We start from the raw sequence: 21,014 nt of genomic DNA, 5'->3' as shown, positions 1-21,014 counted from the left end.
CCACAGCCACCTGAACAGGAAGACCGCAGCCTGGGCCCGCAGGCATCTGAACAGCCAGACAACAGCCTGGGCCCACAGGCACCTGAACAGCCAGACAGCAGCCTGGGCCCACAGGCACCTGAACAGGCAGACAGCAGCCTGGGCCCACAGACTGGAGGATGCAGTCTTGTGCAGATGGGACACGCCTGGGATGAACTCACATCAGCACAGACTCCTTCCAGGCCCCAGTTACTCCCTGTGTTGGACATTTGCACCAAGCAGAGGTCATAAGGACATGACAGAGACCAAGCGCAGCCCATGCCTGGCAGGGGTTAGCCCAGAAGTTGGGATGTCCACGTCCCGTACTGAGGGCCTGGGATCAATGCCTGCCTGTGGCACTTCTCCAGTATGCTGTCCTGGTAGACCCCGGGATGGCTCTGTCGGCACCTGCCCTCCCCGAGGATACTGCGGATTGAATCCTCAGTGGCCAGCTTCCATCTTGGCCCAGTCTCAGCCATTGCAGGCATGGCGAATGGGGGCCCATCCCTGCTGTCTATCTCGTAAGTAAAAAAAATTGATAAGGACAAATAAGAAACAAAGAAATCTTGAAATAAGGGAGACAAAAAGTTCAAAGACATTTTCCAAGTTCAACCTTGCATAAAGTACAGGGAACAACTTGGAGTCATGATGCTGTGAATAAGCATAGGGTTAATTCTGTTTATAATGATAGTAGGCACATCAGTGGTAAAGCATGGTGTAGCCTACACATGGTGCTGGGAAAACCAGGTGTCTACACACACTAGGAGGTGGTCCCCCACCCTACTTCCCCCCTTACACAAACCAACGAACAGGGCTTTCTCATCATGAACCTGTTGGGCAGCAAAGGTTACATGAGGAAAATGAAGACTCAGCTGAGAGAATAGACATGGGCTGCATTGCATCATGTTGGGCACCCAGAACTCAGGAGACTCATCACCAAGAGACAAGGCTGACCCAGCAACAGCACCAGCATCAATCAGCAACTACAGCCACATGACTCAGCAACTAAGCCACGTGACTCAGCCACTAAACCTGCATGACTCAGTAACTGATCTATGTGACTCAGCAACTATACCCATGTGACTCAGCACCTAAGCCCCTATGACTCAATTATACCCACATGTCTCAGCAACTAAGCCACATGACTCAGTAACTACGTCTGTGTGACTCAGCAACTAAGTGTCCATGACTCCACAATTGTACCCACATGACTAAGCCACTAAATCTGACTCAGCAACTGTACTCACATGACTCAGCAGCTGTACCCATCTGACTTAGCAACTGAGTCACATGACTCAGCAGCTATACCCACCTGACTTGGCAACTAAGCCACATGACTCAGGTGCCACTAAACCTATGTGACTCAGCAAATGCACTTGTGTGATTCAGCAATTATACCGGCTCTGCCCCTGACACTGGGCCCAGTGCCTGGCTCTGGCACCCCCACTTAAGTGGGGTCTCCTATGGGAGTAGACACGGAGGGTTGACAGTAATTTCCCTGCCGAATGGGCTGACTCCATGTTGTGTGTGTGAATCTCAGGATAACTATGAGAGCAGGCTTCTGTTTAAAGTTAATGGAGAATGGAGTTGGAAAACACAGGTTTCATCTCAAAAAGCCTAGAGACATATGCAGAGTGTTTTCATAACATGCATGTCTCCCAAGTGTCTGAAGCTCTCTCAAGACAAGGGGCACTCGGTGCCAGCGTGCCATGGCAGCAGCAGGGCCAGGGAGGGTCTCGTGTCACTGTGAGGGGGATGCTCAGATCCCGCCAGGTGGCAGGCAGGGCCAGGGAAGGTCTCGTGTCGCTGTGAGGGGAAGGAACCGAGTACCGAGAGGTTCGTAGAGACGCATCCTAGTCCAGCACTGCACGGGATGCTGCACGGGGGTGCACAGTCAGGCTGTTCCCTGGAACGTGAACAGACAGGGTCAAGGTGTAGGTCAGTGTGGCAACCATGGCCACAGCGAGCTGCTACATGCTCCCGTAGCTTTGTGTGAATTAAACATCGTCACGGTTGTCTGGGAGGTGTGGGGGCCTCTGTGCACACCTCGAGAATTGTTCAAATACAGGGTGATGAACTGGTCATCTTTATGCCACACCAGGTTTGTCACATCTCTGAGGAGCCCCGACAGGTGGCTGCAGCCAGGGGGTCCAAGCACACCTGTTGGGTCATGGGAAGACTTCAGCCATGGACAAACAGCAGTGTAGCCCGGCTGGGGGTTTTGCAGAGGCTGGGTAGGCCAGTAGTCTGCACCCACCCAAAGGTCCCTGCCCCCGTCACCACCTTGTCACACAGACAGCGCAAGGTGGCTGAGGTCTACCCACTCCTATAGATGCTGGCGCCCCTAGCTTCTGCATTTCCTGCAGATGAACAGATAAAGAACTAAACGGAGTAAGCAATGGAATGAGACATTAACACTCTGAAAGCCAGGCATGATCTCATTCTGCTGGTTGCTTTTTGTCAAAAACAATCACCAGCCACCCTGCAGTGTGCCATTCCAGGAGAGAGTGGACGCTCATGTAGAACAAAGAAGCATCCACATGCTGATGGGACAGTCAGTTCAGTGTCCCCTAAACAGCTGACCACTCACAGCGAGAAGACTTGGCTGCAGGCCACGGGTCCCCTGCGATGCTAGGTATCAGGCCACATCACAGAATTTAAGGACTTGGGTCCTGGGGGCTGCAAGGTGTGTAAGCCTGGGGACAGCTCTGGGCATCCGAGCACTGTCCAGGGCAAGGCACTTCTGTCCCTGGGGTGTTGCTAAGCACGCGCCTTGCCCCCTGGGATGCGCCATCCTAAGTCCCTCTGAGCTTCCCCACCCCCACCACACATACACACCAGGTTTGAACGTACATGCATCCTTCCAGCTGGTCACTTGGCAGTGAGTGCATGCCCCAGGTCGGACTGAAGCCCCTTGCTGGCGGGGGCGGGGGCTGCTGAGGTCACAGTCAGTGACCTCACAGGAGCTCAGGGAGGCCTGCCCAGGAGCCTGCTGGGGCCCTCACCTCATGTTTGCACAGGTAAAGGGGCTCTGCTGAGATGCAGCCGGGTGGCTGGACGGGTGGGTGGGGGGCCTTCCCCAGGCAGAGGCCACACTGAACTGCCAGAAAGCTCCTCCAGAGAACCCTACCCAGACCCGCCCCACAAGTACGTGCGACTGGAGCAGCAACCCGACTCGAGGGGGATCCTCCCTGAGGCCATCCAGGCCTGCTGAGGTCTTGGCCACACCTTCAGATGGGCGGCACCAGCATTGCCCACCCATTTTCTAATTAACTTAGAGACCACCAATGGGGAACATCTTACCTGTAGGTTCCCCACCCAACAAGGAGGGGTCAGGGAAGGCATAAAATCCCAAGACCCTTCCTCAAACCTTTGGTGTCTCTCTCTCCCTCCTCTTTCGAGAGGCACCCCACCTCCCGGCTCTTAGGAGGTGCTTTCCCCTTCCTCTCCCTTCCCTGCTCACCTGGTCCCTTCACAAATAAACTTATCTGTTTGCAACAGATTCCCGGCTTTTTATTTCTATACTAAGCTGAGGAAAGAACCCACCGGGCATTTCTGGTAACATATTTTCCCTGGCGCCCAACGTGGGGCGTGAAAAAAGAGACTTAGACGGGAGCCACGTGGCCCAACTCAACCGAGAGAAGACTTCATAAGGTCTGTATGCCTTCCCTCAAGTGGGACTGCACCCGTGGAAGTGACCCTTGGCACCCCATGGCTCTGCACGAACACGAAGGACCCCCGGCCACGGCGTAGCTACGGTCGAACCTTCAGAGGGATTGTATTATTAGGGGGGTGGTGTAAGGAAGGGCGGCTGTTTAGGCCTTCAGAGGCTCTAAACCCTAACCACCTCTTTGCCCTTTCCTATCATCTTCCATTTCCTTTCGGGAGCAAGGCCGTGGGTGCGTGTGTTCGGAGGAAACCTGGAGGAGGACTGACAGTCTCTGGCAGAGGCGACACTTCTGCGTGACTAGAAACCCCCCAGGTGGATTCTGAACGCCGACCGCCCGAATGGGTATCCTAGTGCCAAGCTCCCAGCCACGTTTCGGGCTGGTCTCTCCTCGGTGGAGGAGGGGTGAGACTCCTGGCCACCCCCACGAGTGTGCGACTTGGGTTGATCCCTTACAGTGACTCGTGCGGAGCTTTGGACGACCCCCTCTATACTCCCCCAGATGAGTTGAGAAAAGGCCAGTCCCTTTGTTCTGTCCCCCGTCTCCATTCTATCACCCAAGCAGTTTCTCCGCCTCTGAAACCCAAACAGCCTTAGAATGGGAGAGCGCATTCGGAGCTGCGCTGTTAGGAGATTCTTCCCTTAGAAGCTCCGATAGCCACAGGGAGTCTTTCAGGAATCCAGGGAACCTGAGCCAGGTAGTAATCTTATCACCTTTGAAGCCAGAACCAGCCATAGAAAAGGGAGGGGAAGGCTTGGAGAGTGCTGCTGAGGAATTTAGGACCAAAGTTCTGTTTGCATTTCTATTGTGATTCTTATCTGCCTCCTTTTGAGATGGGGAAAAATTCTGAAATCAGCTAGAGCTAGTTCAAAGTAATTTGAGAAACTTGCCGCTTCCCAGTTTGTTTTGGGGTAAGCCTATTTTAAGGCAGGCTCCTTGTCTGGCCAACTTTCAGCCATATTGAGATCACGCACATTTCTGTGGGCTTTTATTTTGATCGGGCCGAGAAGAAAGATTAAGCAATATATATTAGCAGTCATGTCCCTCAACTCCAGGGGCCACTTTAGATTTTCAGGAAAAGGATCACGGTGGAGAAATGGTTACCAAAGGTTACGGAGCCTCCACGGAAGATGAGATAGTCTCGGGCAGGTGGGGCGAGGCAGGGGTAATAGTGGTAGTCCCCAAGCTCGTGGATCCTGTCCCGGCGGACAGCAGGGCCACTCCTGTAATGACCGCGCACAGGGTATGAGACAATGGCAATGGGCACGGGACAGGTGGGGCGAGGCAGGGGTAATAGTGGTAGTCCCCAAGCTCGTGGATCCTGTCCCGGCAGACAGCAGGACCACTCCTGTAATGACTGCGCACGGGGTCAGACTGGACTTGCCCCCAGCTCTGACATACACTTTGGACATAGGCTAGACAAGGGAGAAGGGGGGCAAGTCTCCCTCTCTAGTCTGTTCATTGTCTCTTTGTTGTTCAGATGGGATCTCAAACTTCGCGAGTGGACTCCCGGACACCTCTTGGTTGTATCCTTAAAAATTGGGACATATTTGGCTCGCGGATTGTGAGCAAGAAGGATTTGATCTTTTTCTGCATGAAGGCTTGGCCCAAATATTCCCTTGCTAATGGTGAAACTTGGCCTCCCACAGGGAGTCTTAATTACCATACTATTTCAGAATTGGACAATTATTGTAGACGTTGGGGAAGGTGGGTAGAAATCTCCTATATTCGAATGTTTCTCCACCTCCGGGATCACCTTAAGAATGGCAGAATAGGAAAAAACCTAAGTCAGGCAACTGGGGAGTTGGCCATCTCAGATTCAAAGGAAGAAGGTAATTTGCAAGTGAATAAAGAGTCTCCTCCCTTATTGAAGGAATCACCTGAAGTGATTCCCTCAGCCCCTCCTCCACAGGGACCTAGTCTCTGCTTATCTCATCCCGAGGAGCCCTGCCCCCCTTATCCGCAGGCATCAAAGGAAAAGACTCCTAGGCCTTATCCTAGAGTGAAGGGAGAAGCCATGCTTCCTCTTCAAGCTGTGGGGGTAGGAGAATTTGGGATACAGATTGGTTATAAGCCTTTCTCACTTGGAGAACTCAAGGAAATAAAAAGTGATTTGGGCAGTTACACTGACAACCCTGATCAATATGTACAAACCTTTGAACGACTCCAGTCAGTATATGACTTAGCTTGGAAGGATGTAATGTTACTGTTAGACAACACTCTGACTTCCTTAGAGAAAGAGAGGGTGCTGGAAAAGGCTCGTGAGGCTGGGAACAGTTATTATGCAGCTCAGGGGAAAAGCATCAGAGACAAGGCAAACATCCCCATTGGAGCAGAGGCAATCCCCATAAAGAATCCCAACTGGGATCCAGAGGATGAAAGACATGAGTGGGAGTGAAATCATTTCATTTATTGTATTTTAGAAGGACTAAGAAGGGCAAAAGTTAAGCCTCTAAACTATAGCCAACTCACCACTGTTCATCAGGGGGAGAATGAGCCACCAATGACCTTTCTAGAACGCCTCAAAGGGGCAATTGTGAGGTTCACTAATTTAGACCCAGATACAGCGGAGGGTGGAGCGATCCTCAAGGACAAGTTCCTTGTGCAGTCTGCCCCAGATATCAGGAGAAAGCTTCAAAAGCTTATGGCAGACCCTGATAAGTCCTCCTTGGACCAGCTGATCCAGGCAGCCAATGCTGTTTACTATAATCGAGACTTGGAGAGGGAAAGGCGGAAGGACAGGCGCCACAGTGAAATGCTGGCCGCTATGAGTGCATCCACCTCAGGGAAAAGGACCTCAAGGTGTTGCTACAACTGTGGGAAGCCAGGCCATTTTTGGAGGGAGTGCCCTCGAACCACAGGCCAGGAGCTTCCTCCGGGACCATGTCCCATCTGCAAAGGGGATCACTGGAAAATGGGCTGCCCCCAGCTCCGGAGGGAGCAGGGGTCTGCTGACCAGGACGCCCAGTGACGGGTCCCAGGGACTCCTTTCCAGGCTCCCACCACCTGGGTTCATACTGAGCAGCTTCGGGTCTCCCTGATGGTGAGCTCTCAAAAGGTCAATTTCTTACTGGACACTGGTGCTCGATTTTCTGCCTTGCCCTTCTCTCCTGGGCCAAGATCCATTTAAAGTGACTGAGACATCTCTGGCCATGGGCTTGTACTTGGGGATATCTCCACTTCTGGCACTCCATCCTTGTTATTCCAGAGAAACCGACGCCTTTATTGGGGATGAAATATATTGATGAAGGTCCTTGTAGGCTTAGTCTTGGCCCCTGATGTACAAGGTTGTTTTCCCTCCTGGGGTAGATACTGACTCTATGATCTAAGGTCAACACCCCCGTCAACCAGATTCTGCAGAACCAACCTGGGAAGCACTAGAGGATTTAAAGCTGCTTTTCAAATGCTTTCTATGTGCTCCCACATCTTGTCACTGATACCATCATTGCAGCTAGCAGGATGGGCCCTAACTAAGAACATTATCTTGCGGGCTTATAGAATCAGGCAATTGTTGAGCAGGCTTGTCAACTTGGTTACCAGAAAAAAAGCTTAGGTCTAACAGCGCAGGGAACAGGAGCGGATTTTTCACTCCCGGACACAAGCTGTTCTGATGGAGACATCCCAAAGGCATGGAAGGCCGATCAAATGTGAGTCAAGCGTGCTGATCTCACCCTCACCTCCTTCCTCTGACTGTGGTTGTCAGTGCACACCTGGATGCCACAGGCTAGCCACAGGTATCATTTCTGTACTCCCAGCACATGCTATTCTGACGAGTGTGTCCAAGTGCAAAACCAGGATATACTTGAACTGGCAGGAGTCCCAGAACTAGCATGGCGCAGGAAATGGGAGACTGAACAGAATTTATTACACCACAGCCTGCCTGCCTGCTTTGAGCTTTCCAATGGCAAGAATTAGCCTGTGGGCCCTCTTTTCACCTGTGCTGCTCCTGCTCACATGGAGCACACAACTGGCTTCTCAATTGTCTAATGTTTGTTTCTTGATTAGGGGTCTTCAGAATCCAGGTGGCCTTGAAACATGCAAACTTGTATGGCAACCAGACCAACTTCTGCCGTGGCAACTTGGATGACCCAGACCATCTCTCTGAATCCCACACCTCTAGGGGCCCCTTACCCAAACCACGACCCGATTCAGCAGGAAGTAGCCAGAGGACATCGTCGCCCCTTACCCCTACAGAAGTAGGATGTGGGATTTCAAGAGGGGGGACTGAGGCCATCCAGGCCTGCTGAGGTCTTGGCCACACCTTCAGATGGGCGGCACCAGCATTGCCCACCCATTTTCTAATTAACTTAGAGACCACCAATGGGGAACATCTTACCTGTAGGTTCCCCACCCAACAAGGAGGGGTCAGGGAAGGCATAAAATCCCAAGACCCTTCCTCAAACCTTTGGTGTCTCTCTCTCCCTCCTCTTTCGAGAGGCACCCCACCTCCCGGCTCTTAGGAGGTGCTTTCCCCTTCCTCTCCCTTCCCTGCTCACCTGGTCCCTTCACAAATAAACTTATCTGTTTGCAACAGATTCCCGGCTTTTTATTTCTATACTAAGCTGAGGAAAGAACCCACCGGGCATTTCTGGTAACACTCCCCACACTCAGCCTCTGTGTGACCTTGCTCAGGGACCCTCTGCCACCACCCTAGAACAGCACAGGTAAGGCCACCTTGCATGCCCTGTCCTTCAGGTAGCAGGCTGGACCATTCCTGCCTGTTTACACTGCTTTGTGCTGAAAACTGTCACTTGTTTTGTTATTTACTTATGAGGCAATCACACACACACACACAGCATCTGTCCATTGGTCCAGTCGCCAAGTGTCTACAGCAGCCCCTAGCAGAAGTCAGAAGCCAGGAGCTCCAGCGGGGTCTGCCTTACAGGTGTGGGGGCCAGCCACCTGAGCCATCCCCAGGGCCTCCCAGGTCCTCACACCAGGGAGGCAAACATCTTAGCCAGCAACCTGACCACCAGGCCCAGCGTACACCCTCACTTTTAAAAAATCTCAGCTGTTTCAGCAACCACCTGTGACACAGGATGCTAACCTCAATACCTGAAGAGCTTTAAGCAAAAGCACATCATTCCGACAACAGGAACAAGACCAGCATGACTCAGATAAGCTGCATGCGAGCCACACACAAGACGCGCCACACATGAGGTACAGACAACCTCCCCAACGCGAGAGAGAACTCAAATGTCTGAAAGACTCCTGGGCCGGAGAGTCAGGAAGGAGTGGAGAGGACACATGGGAAGCTGGCTGCTCCCCAGAGAGGGTACCAGGACACATCCAAGGAGCGAGTGGCCAGGCTGCACCCACAGACACAGTGTACATACAGGCCCATTGGACCTTGCTTCAAGGTGAGAAGCCACCAGGTTCGACACCTGAAGAGCAAACCCAGCCTTGGGCTGTGGCGCAGGGCTTGTGGGAAATGGCTGAGAGACAGGGAAACCATGCAGACACAAGGAGCTGGCCACGTCATGCATCTCGTCTCAAGGGACTTCTACTGACAGGCAGCATCAGGGATCTGACGGACGGGGACACACCTGGGAAGCTGCAGTGGAAGGCCGCTTCCCGCTGCCTGCCTGTGAGCTCAGGGGGGTGGGAGGGCGGCCAGGGGCAGGGACTGCAGCAGAGGCTGTGGTCACTCGGAGGGCTCAAAGCCTGGGAGGCAGCAAGCACTGTGTGCTTCCTGTCAGCAGGACGGCTCACTGCTCTGATGAGCTCATGGCAGGCAGTGAGGGTGGACCCAGCCCCAGGGCCAGTGTTCATAGCAGACCCCAACTGCTGTGACCACAGGGCCCTTCAACGTTTTTGTCCGCCTCATGGCAGTCAGGGCTCCAAGTAGAACTGGGTGCTGGCATGGGACTCCCATTTACGGGACAAGAAGCCAGCATGACTTCTATTACCCCAGCATGCCCTGTGAGGGGTAAAAGACCTTGGTCCAGAACCCACACGGGAAACCAGGCTCAAGAGGACGGAGTGCCCGAGCTGAGACCTCCCCCAGGGCCCCACACTCACACTCATTTTCTTCTTCAATCTGGGCATTGACTGTGTCAATGCAATTCTGCATTTCATTCCAGCTCAAGCTCTCCTGCCCCTGGGACGCGGCCTCCAGCTTGGCAGTGAGCAGCTCATGCGCGTACCTGTTGGGGAGGGGACACCAGGTCAGGGATGCGCATGTCCCCAGTCACTCTGAGCCTCCAGGAGCGTTTTCAACTGCAGCCCCAAGCGAGGCCCAGCATGCTCACCTGGGATAAATCATGAACAAGACATGCCTGGTGAGGGGCTCAGACACCTCAGGGCCCGGCTCCCTGTCCCTTCCCCCAAGGCTCCAAACCTGACAGCTGGGTGCCCAGTGTAGGACGCTCACCTCTGGCCCCCGACCCTTAGCCCTCTCGGTTTCCCACAGCCTCTAGCTGAGCCCTAGGCTGCTGCTTCTGCTCTGCAGAAACTTGAGGCAAAGCCCACCACAGTGATGGACAGCATGACTGGTCAGGAATCCCACAAGCTTCCTCAGACACAGTGGGACTGCCACCCCAGAGGGCTTAGCTTGCTCTTCTGCCCTCCCCAGGAAGCGGGGAGCAGCCCCTCTGCACCCTGGGCTCCTGCGCAGGGAGTGGCCAGCAGCCTAGCTCATGGAGGCACAGGGCACCCAGCACGCCTGCAGTTGAACTGACTTGGGTTTGAAGGCATCTGCATGGGCATCACCAGCTGAGCAGCCTTCACCCTGACCTGACCTGAACCCCACACTGCCCAGGGCACAGGAGCTTTCTGAGTACCAGCTGCCATGCACGATGCCCGGCTGTCACTCAGGATAGTGCTATCACAGGGTAGTAATGGGAAGCCAAGATGCAGGCTCTGAGATGAGGGTCTGCATCGAGCGCCCCCTGGAAGTCACCAGTGCCCCTGCCTGCCAAGGCTCAGACTGGGCTCCTCTCGGGTTCCTTTCAGGGCCACTTGCTCCTGCAGACCCTGCACTGATTCACAAACATGCCTATGGTCCTGGCCCCACTCATGGAGTCTTCACTCCCCTGAGGGTGGCCATGGGATCAGAGGGTGTGGGCCCTGAGTTAGCTCTGGATCAAGCATTTTATAACCAAACTGCCAAGAGCCTGGCCACCTGTGCCCAAGATTCCACAGTCCCTGGGGTGGGCATGGGGTCAGCTCCCATACCTGCCCCAGGCTCAGTGACCAGCACAGGGTGAGCACACCCAGGCAGCCCCCTCCTCCTGACACAAGGTGGGCATATGTGCCACCCTGCAGATCTGGGAGGGAGCTGCACGTGGGTGCCGAGGAGCTGGAGGTGTCCTTACCGCTCCACATGTGCCTCGCCAAGATTGTTGAAGCCGGTCGTGGGGCTGCGCAGCTGGCTTTGCACAGACTCCAGGTCCCCACTCGCCAAGGCCTGGTTCAGCAGCGCCACGGCAGACAGCATCTCCACGGCAATTGAGAGCTCCTCATGCGCCAGGTGCTTCTACAGGAAAACACGCAGCGACATGAGCCCCAGGACCCTCTCCAGGATAGAGATTTCTGTTATCTACCGACTGACTGGAAACAGAAACCTTCTGTTGCCTGGTTCACTCCCCAGACAGCCAAAGCAGACCCGACTCCAGGCTGAAGCCAGGACCAGGTGCTCCACCTTGGTCTCTCCCTCCTGGGGGACGGAGCAGGATCCCAGTGCCTGAGCCACCTGCTGCTGTTCTTCCAGGAGCCTTAGCAGGAGGCTGGATTCACAGCAGAGCAGCCAGGACTTGAACTGGTTCTCATGTGGTCAAATAGCAAAGGGGTCACTTCCTCAAGCGGCAGGTGAAGAGGACTGGGGCCTCCTGCAGGTGCTCACTCTGGGGACGGTGGTAATCACAACCAGTGATTGTGTCTCTCCAAACGCCTGCACTTCCCTTGCAAGGTCCCTCCAGACCACCCAACTTGTAAAAATGACTGTGCCTGTCCCAGGTGGCTGGGACATTGTGTGGGCTGGGACCTGTGTCTCCTGTCCTTGACCTCAGTCCTCCGTGGAGGATGGGACGCTGTGTGAGCTGGGGCCTGTGTCTCCTGTCCTTGACCTTGGTCCTCCATGGAGGATGGGACGCTGTGTGAGCTGGGGCCTGTGTCTCCTGTCCTTGACCTTGGTCCTCCATGGAGGATGGGACGCTGTGTGAGCTGGGGCCTGTGTCTCCTGTCCTTGACCTTGGTCCTCCATGGAGGATGGGACGCTGTGTGAGCTGGGGCCTGTGTCTCCTGTCCTTGACCTTGGTCCTCCGTGGAGGCTGGAATGCTGTGTGAGCTGGGGCCTCTTTCTCTAGGGGCTGCTGCTGTGGCACAGGTGGACAAAGCCACCTGTAAGGTTGCAATCCCACGCAGGCTTCAATTCACATCTCTCTGGACTGTTAAACTTCCCATCCAGCTCCTTGCTCACACGTGGGAAAAAGCAGCAACAGGCAGGCCAGGTTTTTGGGTCCTGGCACTCCTGTGGGAGACCAGGATGAAGCTCCCAGCTTTGGCTTGGCGCAGCTCTGGCCACTGTGGCCATCTGGGCAGTGAACCAGTGGATGGAAGATATTCTGTCTCTCCAAATCTGACTTTCAAATAAATAAATCTTCCTAAAAAAAATATCAAAAGCAATACCTCATCAGAAAAGTTATCCAAAGTTCTTCAAAACTCAGAGTAGGAGCCACCCCCGACGCTAATTCCTAGTGCTGTTCTCCACGGCCAGTGGAGATTGAGGCAGGTGTGAAGGAAGAGAGAATCTGGGACTGAGTGGGATGGGCCAGCAAGGTTGGACTTGGCACACAGTCAAGGTGTACAGGGCCAGGCCCTTCCGCACTGCTGCGACACAACCCACCTCCACACAGGGTCTCCTGACACACTAGGGGGAACTCCTCTCATACCTGGCTCTCCCAACTCACCGTGTCGCTCTGTTCCTGCAGAGTGAAGAGCTCGCTTTGATACAGAGCAGCAGCAAAGCGGTATACAGTGGGCAGCTGGGCCTCCGGCTTCATCAGGGCGAGCAACGTGAGCTCAGGGTCACCCTCCCGAATGGCAGTGTTGATCCGGTCCACGGCAGCCAGTCCTAAAGGGTTTCACAATCTGTCATGATGGGAGCCTGTCTCAGAGCTGACTGTCCCACCTGCCTCCTCCACAGGGCTTCCACAGAGCAGCAGAAGGCGCAAGTGGGCATCAGTTTGGCATTTGGGGTCAGGCCCACCATGGGATGAGCCCAGTGGTCACCTTGGCACTCGGGGTCAGGCCCACTGTGGGCTCAAGCTCATCCCTGCCTGGTGCAGTGACCCCATAAAGTCCTCTCAAGACTGGCTCTGACTTCACCTCTTCTCTGCTAACTGCACACGGTCCCACTCCTGGGACCACCCAGGCTGACTCTGCATGTCACACACAGTGGGGTGTTACCCACAGGGAGCCCATGAGCCACCAGATGCCCTCCTGATGCCCTTAGGGAGCATCCACAGGGACACCCAGAGGGCTCCAGGAGACCCACAGCTGGGAGGCTGGATGAAGCTGGCACCTGGATGCGAGTCTCTGACATGCTGGGGTCACATGGAGGTGCCTGGGAGCAGCGCATGCAGCAGCGTTCAGGGCATAGCTGGTATTTTTGACTGAGCAGGGAGGAAGCAGTGGGCAGGGCATGGTCACCAGGAGGAGCCTGCAGGACTGCCTACTCAGCGGGCAGCTGGGGCCAGTGCCCAGGTTCAGTGGGTCAGGCCGCCACCTGGGAAGCTTGCATTCTGTGTTAGAGGGTTGGGGATCTCGTCCCATCTCTGCTTCTATCCAGGAAGTCAGGAAAATGGCCCCAATGCCTGGGCCCCTGCACCCGCGTGGGTGGCTCCTGGCTCTGGCACGGTGAGGTCTCTTATGAAGGCCACTCACTGTTGACATTGTTGATGCTGCCCTGGATCTCTGCTTGCGTCAGCAGCTCCTCATACGCATCCCTCTCCTCTTCGGCCACACAGCTGTTCTGCAAAGCAAAGTCCCCACAGAGCCCTGAGATGCAGTGAAGCTCCTCCGAGGTTCAAAGCCCAATACAAGGACACAGAGTTGGTAAGAACTGGCTTCCTCTGAGAGCCCCACACACGTCTGAGACTCGCCAGCTCTGTGCGGGGCACTGAGAAGGAGGCTGCATGGTGGAACAGGCAGTCGGTGCAAGCTAGGATGAGCTGGAATCCTCTCCACCCTGCCACATAACCAAATCTACCCATCAGCTCTCAGGGGCGCCTGTCTTTTCCTTCCGGTTAGTGTCCTCATTAAGAACCCATGAAAGGAGCCGAGGGCAGGACAGCAAGCATGGCAGTACTGCGCCCCCCCCCCCCCCCCGCTCTATTCATGGTGGCCCTGCCTGCTCTCTGTGGGGTGGCCACATTTGTTTGTTCTCTTTCTGCTAAATGTGTCAGCTCCCACTGGACACACTAGTCTCTGAGACAAGGACCCGGACAAGGAGCGAGTGAGTTCACGCTCACACCCAGGTTGGAGCACTTGGTGCTGCCATCTCTGCAAACCAGAGCTGGCGAAGGAGTCAGGGGAGGGGTGAAGTGGGCAGTAGAGTCACACTTGGCAGAGAAGGCATCCACGCAGCCACAGCCAGAGGGAGGAGCACTAGGAGCACCAGGGTGGGCAGGAAGATCTGGGAGAGCCAGGGACAGGAAGGGGAGGGCCAGGGACAGGCAGAGAGCCCTGGGAGCCAGGGATGGGCAGGGAGCCCTGTTGCCCCATTGGGTTACACTGAGGGGCTCTGGAGGAGCAGCTGCGAGCTGACACCAACATAAGCTTGAGCTCCACAGAGCAGGGCAGAGGAAGAGAAAGAGAGGTGGACAGAGATACCCAGGGTGGCCAGCAGCTCTGAAAAGGCTCCCAAGCTCCAGCAGATCTTCTCTGTGGCAGAGCTGACCAGGTCAGCGCCATGGGAGGACACGGGCAAAGCAGTGGGAGCTGGGGTTGGGAGCAGGCCATCCTGCCGGGGAGGGGTGACAAGAGGGTAAACAGCACCCCACCCCCAGACAGCACCACACTGCACTGCTAACCTCGTGATGGCTGCCCGGGGGTCCTGCTAATCCCAGCCTGCAGCAGTCTGCACAGAAGGCAAGGGCGGGGTCCCACAGAGGAGGGGCCTCCCTGCACCCGGGCCAACAAGCAGCTGGGCAGCTACACAGCGGGAACTACCTTCAGTCTGAAGGCATCTTCCTTCCTCCTCTTGGCTCCCCACAGCTCCTCCTGGTACTCCTGGGCGAGCCCGTCGTCCACGGCACTCAGCACGGCATTGGGGTTCCTCAGTGTCCCCAGCGTCTGCTCTGCCACACCCTTCTCCACAGCTTCGTTGATGGCGATAACAGCAGCATGCACTGTGGGAGAGGCGGACAGACGCACACGGCTCACAGGAGGATGGCGGCAGGCATGCTCAGACGGCACTTCTCCCCGCTCTGGGCAGCCAGGAACCACGTTGGCAAAGAACGAGTCCCACGGCCATCCCACCTGCTGTGCTGTTGCCTGAGCACTGCTGGCTCGCTCCACTTGCACCAGCCAGCTAAAGGGAACCTGGTACTGAGCCAGCCATGGGGGCTCTGAGTGTTATCTGTCCTCACTCACCCTGTGGTGTGGTAACACGGGCAGCTATCACCCAGTACTGAGAGATGCCAGAGAACTCAGCAGTAACTCTGACACTAGGTGCCATGGCATAGCAGGTTAATCCTCAGCCTTTGATGCCAGGATCTCATATGGACACCAGTTTATGTCCCAGCTGCTCCACTTCCTATCCAGCTCCCTGCTTGTGCCTGGGAAAGCAACAGAAGTTAGCCCACAGCCTTGGGACCCTGCATTTGTGTGGGAGACCCAGAGGTAGCTGCTGGCTTCTGGTATAGTCCTGACTATCTGACCATTTGGGAGGTGAGCTAGTGGATGAAAGATCTTTCTCTCTTTTAGTCTCTCTCTACTCTATGACTTTCAAATAAAAATAAACCTTTTTTAAAAAGGCAGAGGTGTGCTGTGCAGATTGAAGATGTTTTTGGAATGCCTGAGTTTCCACTGCTCGGCAAGGTCCACAGCCAACCACCAGGCTGTGTTTGGCAGCCTCAGCGTGAGCCCCGAGGGCACAGGGCTGGGCCTGTGCAGAGTGCTGGGTGCCTGGTGCCCGCTAGTGGCCTCTCTTACAGGAGCAGGGCAGGGCACACTCACGGGCAGCTTCGTCCACTGACAGCTCGCTGGCCAGGATGCCGCCGATCTTGCTGAACGCTGGCATCTGGATCCCATACTTCTCCAGCTCTTTCCTCATGTTGCTGATTTCCTCCTCTGCAACAGACAAAGTGAAAGGTAGCCTCAGGGGAGGCAGGGGCGTGGCAGGCGCCGGCCTCGGGCCAGGAGTGTGGGCAGCAGGCCACACAGGTCACACAGGCCAGGCACCGGGACCAGCTGGGCATGGCCAGGTGACATAAGCAGCTGTCCAATGAGGGGAAGAAAGGGCATCGGCAGCATCAGAGTTTACAAAAAAGTGCAGGTGCAAAGAGCCAAGGGGACTGTACCTGTGAAGTCCACCTTGCCTAGCAGGTCTTGGATCTGGGGCGCGATTCCCAGCTTGAACAGATAGAGGCTGAAAGAAAAAAACAAAAACCTATTGCTGCAAGCCACGTCATTTGGTGGAGAAGGACCTGAGAGATCCTGACTATGTCCACCGAGGGGGGAGGGACAAACACGAACGCACAGAACACTGGGGGACACAGCCCATGGGGAACTGCGAATCCCGCATGGAGCCCTGGGATGACGCAGCCCGCGGGGCACTGCGAATTCCACATGGAACCCTGGGATGATGCAACCTGCGGGGCACTGTGACTCCTGTATGGAGCCCTGGGATGACGCAGCCCGCAGGGCACTGTGAATTCCACATGGAGCCCTGCGAATTCCACATGGAGCCCTGGGATGATGCAGCCCGCGGGGCACTGCGAATTCCACATGGAACCCTGGGATGATGCAACCTGCGGGGCACTGTGATTCCTGTATGGAGCCCTGAGATGACGCAGCCCGCAGGGCACTGTGAATTCCACATGGAGCCCTGCGAATTCCACATGGAGCCCTGGGATGACGCAGCCCCGCGGGGCACTGCGAATTCCACATGGAGCCCTGGGATGATGCAGCCCGTGGGGCACTGTGACTCTTGCAGAGTCAGCCCCCTCTGCACCCTGAGAGATGGCTCCTCCAATAACACACAGTAGGGTCAAAAGCAATTGCCATGTCCCTGGATGAAAAACACAGCTTGAGCTGTGTGGTGATGTCCAGCACTGCCCAAGCACGCCCTGTGAGGCCACATTCACCTTAGGGTTTTGCCATCAAGCAAACAGGCCTCAACCTGATGGCTAAAATGGCCAATCTTCCCTCTGCTGGTACCAAGCTTCCCTCTGGGCGCTGGTTCAATGTACTGTTCTCCACTTCCCATCCAGCTCTTTGCGTGTGGCCTGGGAAAGCAGTAGAGGACAGCTCAAAGCGTAAAGACCCTGCATCTGCGAGGGAGACCCAGAAGAACTTCCTCGCTCCCAGTTTCGGATCAGCTCAGTTCTGGCCTTTGTGGCCATTTGGAGAGTGAACCAGCATATGGAAGTCATCTTTCTGTCTCTCCTTTTATCTGTAAAACTGTCTTTCCAAAAAAAATAACTATAATTAAAAAAGAAAGAAAGAAAGAAAGAAAAAGCCAACAGAGCTGCCGGGCCAAGCTGGGTGCTACGAGGCTAAGGAGCCACCAGGACCTGTGTGGGAAGGGCGGGGTTCACCCACACTTCTCAGAGCCCTCAGCCACCACTGCCAAAAAGGAACCCCAAGGGCCAGGGCCCTGCTCCACCCTGGCTCTCCAGCTTGGGACCCGCCCACACCTAACCACCACATGGGCTCCAATCCAGCCACCAACGCAGAGGCTTACAGTAGCAGACTTTAAAGCACAAATGGGAAAAGGAAGGAGAGGGATGTGGCGATACCCCAGTGTCTGTCACAGCAGATGCCAAAGCGAAATGGTCTCAGCAGTTTGTAAAACATGGGACACTTCACTGAAACACATCAAAGAAGCTGGAAACCAATCTTCCTAACTGGATAAAAGCAAACTCCTAAAGTTTACGACTAAGGGCCTGGTGCTGTGGCCTAGTGGGTCTGGGCACAGCCCAAACCACCAGCATCCTATGTGGATGGCAGGAAGTTGGTGGCTTTGCTGCCGTACTTTCTATCCAGCTCCCTGCTGGTGGCCTGAATCCTTGGGCCTCTGCCACACACATGGGAGACTCAAAAGAAACCCCTGGCTCTTGGTTTTGGCTTGGTCCCATCCTGCCCATTGCAGCCATCTGTGGATTGAACCAGCAAATGAAGACCCACCCCCTCCACTCCTATAACCCTGCCCTTCAAATAAATAAAGTTTTAAAAAACTATGATTAAATGCAAGTAGCCTACACCAAAACTGGCTTTCTTTGATCATAATTTCTGTAAAACACCCATTACTTAGAAAAGTAACACATGGTCACAATTACAATTCCACCTAGGGCCAGTGTATTCCTTATCAGAGTGCTGGTCTGAGGCCTGGCTGCTCGCTGAAAACGCCCCCGAGATGCAACAGAGCATGGCTCAGGTGCGTGCGTCCCTTCCCACACATGGGAGGCCTGGACAGAATTCCTGGCTCCTGGCTCTGGCTCTGGCTCTGGCCCAGACCTGGTCAGCAGATGGAAGAACTATCATTCATTAAGAAAATCAGAGACAAACACTCCCCTCCATTTCCCCCACTTCCAGGGTAACAATGTTGCTTCTGGGTTACCTACACTTAATACTCTTGCAGAAAGCAGATTTCTTGAGATTTACTTCCACAATTCCTGGGCATTTAAAGTGCCAGTCACTTCTAACTACCAGTGATACTCAGTGTGCCAACTTTGTGCCTGGGAACAGGCAGGCATCTCACCCATGGCAGTCCTTCCTAAAACCCACACGGAGCCAGGGTGTGTGGGGTCATGTCAGTGTGCCCGAGGAGAACTCCAGCTTATCCACTCTTGTGGAGGACAGGACTCCAGCGGGGTCCCTCCTACGGCGGTCAGCGGCATTGGACTACTGCCCTCGCTGGGGGTGCTGCCATAGAGGAACAGGCAGCCACTGACCCGGCGTGGACTTCTTGCACTCCGTGACCCTGCAGGGAGCTGGCTGTCCACTCGGTGAGGCTGCAGGCTGAGGCCCACCACGCACGTCCCACAGCTCCCATCTCCTCAGCCGTAATAGCCGTGGCAGAACAGTCTGATGGCAATGGGTAGTTGTCCAAGTCTGTGTTTCCTGTCATTAGCTGTGGGGGTGAACATTCCATGTGCATGTGTGCTATTATTTCTCCCAGAAAAGACTTAACATTGAATTCTTCAATTTGAGGGATTGGGATGCGTGGGTATTATGTTCCTGTCATTTCCCCCTTTCCCTTTAAGGTCAAGGGATAAAGAATTGATTTCTTTTACACTGGATAATTTTTGGCCCAAATTTCATGATGAGGACATTCACCCCGCCCACAGAGGAGAGATGTCAGAGTGTGAACACTTCTCAGTGTGACATAGTCACTGTCCTTCAGGAGGCAGTGCTGGACCCAGAGAGGACTTCCTCAGGAACTGCCAGGGACACAGAAGTTCACGCAGCAGTCCCAACGGGCAGGCCTGCTGCCGACAAGCCATCAGGATCACCCCGTGTGAGCCCTTCCATGACCCATGCACTTGCTGCAGCACGGGGTCAGTGGGCTCCCGCCGTGGGGAACCGCCTGCCGGCTGCTTTCTCCTCACAGGAACTGCAAGGCAGTGGAGGCAACGGCTGTGGTGCCGCACCTGGGCCATCACTTAACAACAATCAGAAAACGTCTGCTCAGCATTTTCTTTCTCCCCCTCACAGCTCCCAGGTCATTTAAGTTACATAAACTGTACTAATTTACATAAACCAAATTTTTGGATCCTGAGAAAAGAATTTCAAGAACACGATCAGAAAATTGGTGACATTCTTGAAAATATAAAAAACTGGATTTTCATCTCTTTTGTGACTCTAGCACTTCATGTGCTATCTACTAACAGTGCATTGTCCACACATACACATTTAAATAGGCTGCTGAGGGTCCAGCGGCATGGCCTAGCGGCTAAAGTCCTCACCTTGAACGCCCCAGGATCCCCTATGGGCGCCGGTTCTTGTCCTGGCAGCTCCGCTTCCCAACCAGCTCCCTGCTTGTGGCCTGGGAAAGCAGCCGAGGACGGCCCAAGGCTTTGGGACACTGCACCCGCGTGGGAGACCTAGAAGAGATTCCTGGTTCCCGGCTTTGTATCGGCGCAGCACCGGCCCATTGCGGCTCACTTGGGGAGTGAATCATCGGATGGAAGATCTTCCTCTCTGTCTCTCCTCCTCTCTGTATATCTGACTATAATGAAATAAATAAATCTTTAGAAAAAAATAAATAGGCTGCTGAGTTTAGTTTTTAAACTCTTCATGTAAATTCCACATGTGTGTGCTGCGGGATGGCCTAGCCAGGGAGACGGTACGCCTCCCGCTGATCCACCACCACTCACTCATTTAACCCTCCTCACGGGAAGCTGACAGCAGAGCCACTTCCCTCCACCACGTGGTCCCTATGCGCGGCCAGGCTGCCACTGGTTAGGCGAAGAAATCAGCTATTCCCAGTGAACACTGGCCCCTGGCCAGCCCGATAGTGAGTGCCACAGTCCTGCACAGCTAGGCGTGGCCACAAGGTGGCGCCGAGAAGCCAGCTTTCTGCATAGCAGAGCCGGGGAGGCACCAGAACAAGAAACCCGATTCTCCAGGGAGTTCTCCACCTCATTGCACAGACAGGTCCTGAGCAGCTGGCCGCGGCTCCGTGCAGGGGACTGAGGGCCAGACAAAGGCAGCTGAGGCCCAAAGGCACCCGCACAAGATCCCCTCAGAGGCCAGGAAGCAAGCATGTTTAAAAATTCTGCCAGGGTTTTTTCTGCAACTTTCAGACTGCACAATGAAATACAAACTGAGCAGGCTACGTCATCTGGTGTGTGGGTTCTTCAGGAACAGGAAGACGGGAGACCTACACATGGGAACACAGCCAAAAAAGACAGGAGACACACAAATACATGGCAACAGAAAGCCAGGAAAAACACACATAGGAACAGACAGGAGACACACACGGGAACAGACAGGAGACACACACATATGGGAACAGACAGGAGACACACACATATGGGAACAGACAGGAGACACACACGGGAACAGACAGGAGACACACACATATGGGAACAGACAGGAGATACACACATATGGGAACAGACAGGAGACACACACGGGAACAGACAGGAGACACACACG

The 21,014-nt window shown here is 54.7% G+C and overlaps 1 protein-coding gene across 4 annotated transcripts in view; it reads right to left on the bottom strand.

The window, feature by feature from the left end:
• The window catches only part of IQGAP2 (IQ motif containing GTPase activating protein 2), a 112,224-nt gene that overhangs the window by 49,474 nt on the left and 41,736 nt on the right, over nt 1-21,014 (bottom strand). For 2 of the 4 annotated variants that reach the window (XM_058656410.1, XM_058656407.1), the window contains 7 exons: nt 16,211-16,278; nt 15,867-15,980; nt 14,859-15,037; nt 13,572-13,659; nt 12,596-12,759; nt 11,003-11,163; nt 9,708-9,832 (listed from right to left, as the gene is read on the bottom strand). In XM_058656410.1, the coding sequence (XP_058512393.1) occupies nt 9,708-9,832; nt 11,003-11,163; nt 12,596-12,759; nt 13,572-13,659; nt 14,859-15,037; nt 15,867-15,980; nt 16,211-16,278 (899 nt within the window). Of the gene's footprint in view, nt 1-1,848; nt 1,925-2,856; nt 2,914-9,707; nt 9,833-11,002; nt 11,164-12,595; nt 12,760-13,571; nt 13,660-14,858; nt 15,038-15,866; nt 15,981-16,210; nt 16,279-21,014 lie in introns of those variants that run through there. The other 2 variants (XM_058656408.1, XM_058656409.1) reach the window with 2 other exon arrangements.

Source organism: Ochotona princeps, chromosome 28 (assembly GCF_030435755.1).
Source record: "Ochotona princeps isolate mOchPri1 chromosome 28, mOchPri1.hap1, whole genome shotgun sequence".
NCBI classification, from domain to species: domain Eukaryota; kingdom Metazoa; phylum Chordata; class Mammalia; order Lagomorpha; family Ochotonidae; genus Ochotona; species Ochotona princeps.
The sequence above is the reverse complement of the archived record's forward strand: the minus strand, read 5'-3'. Positions and strand labels throughout refer to the sequence as shown.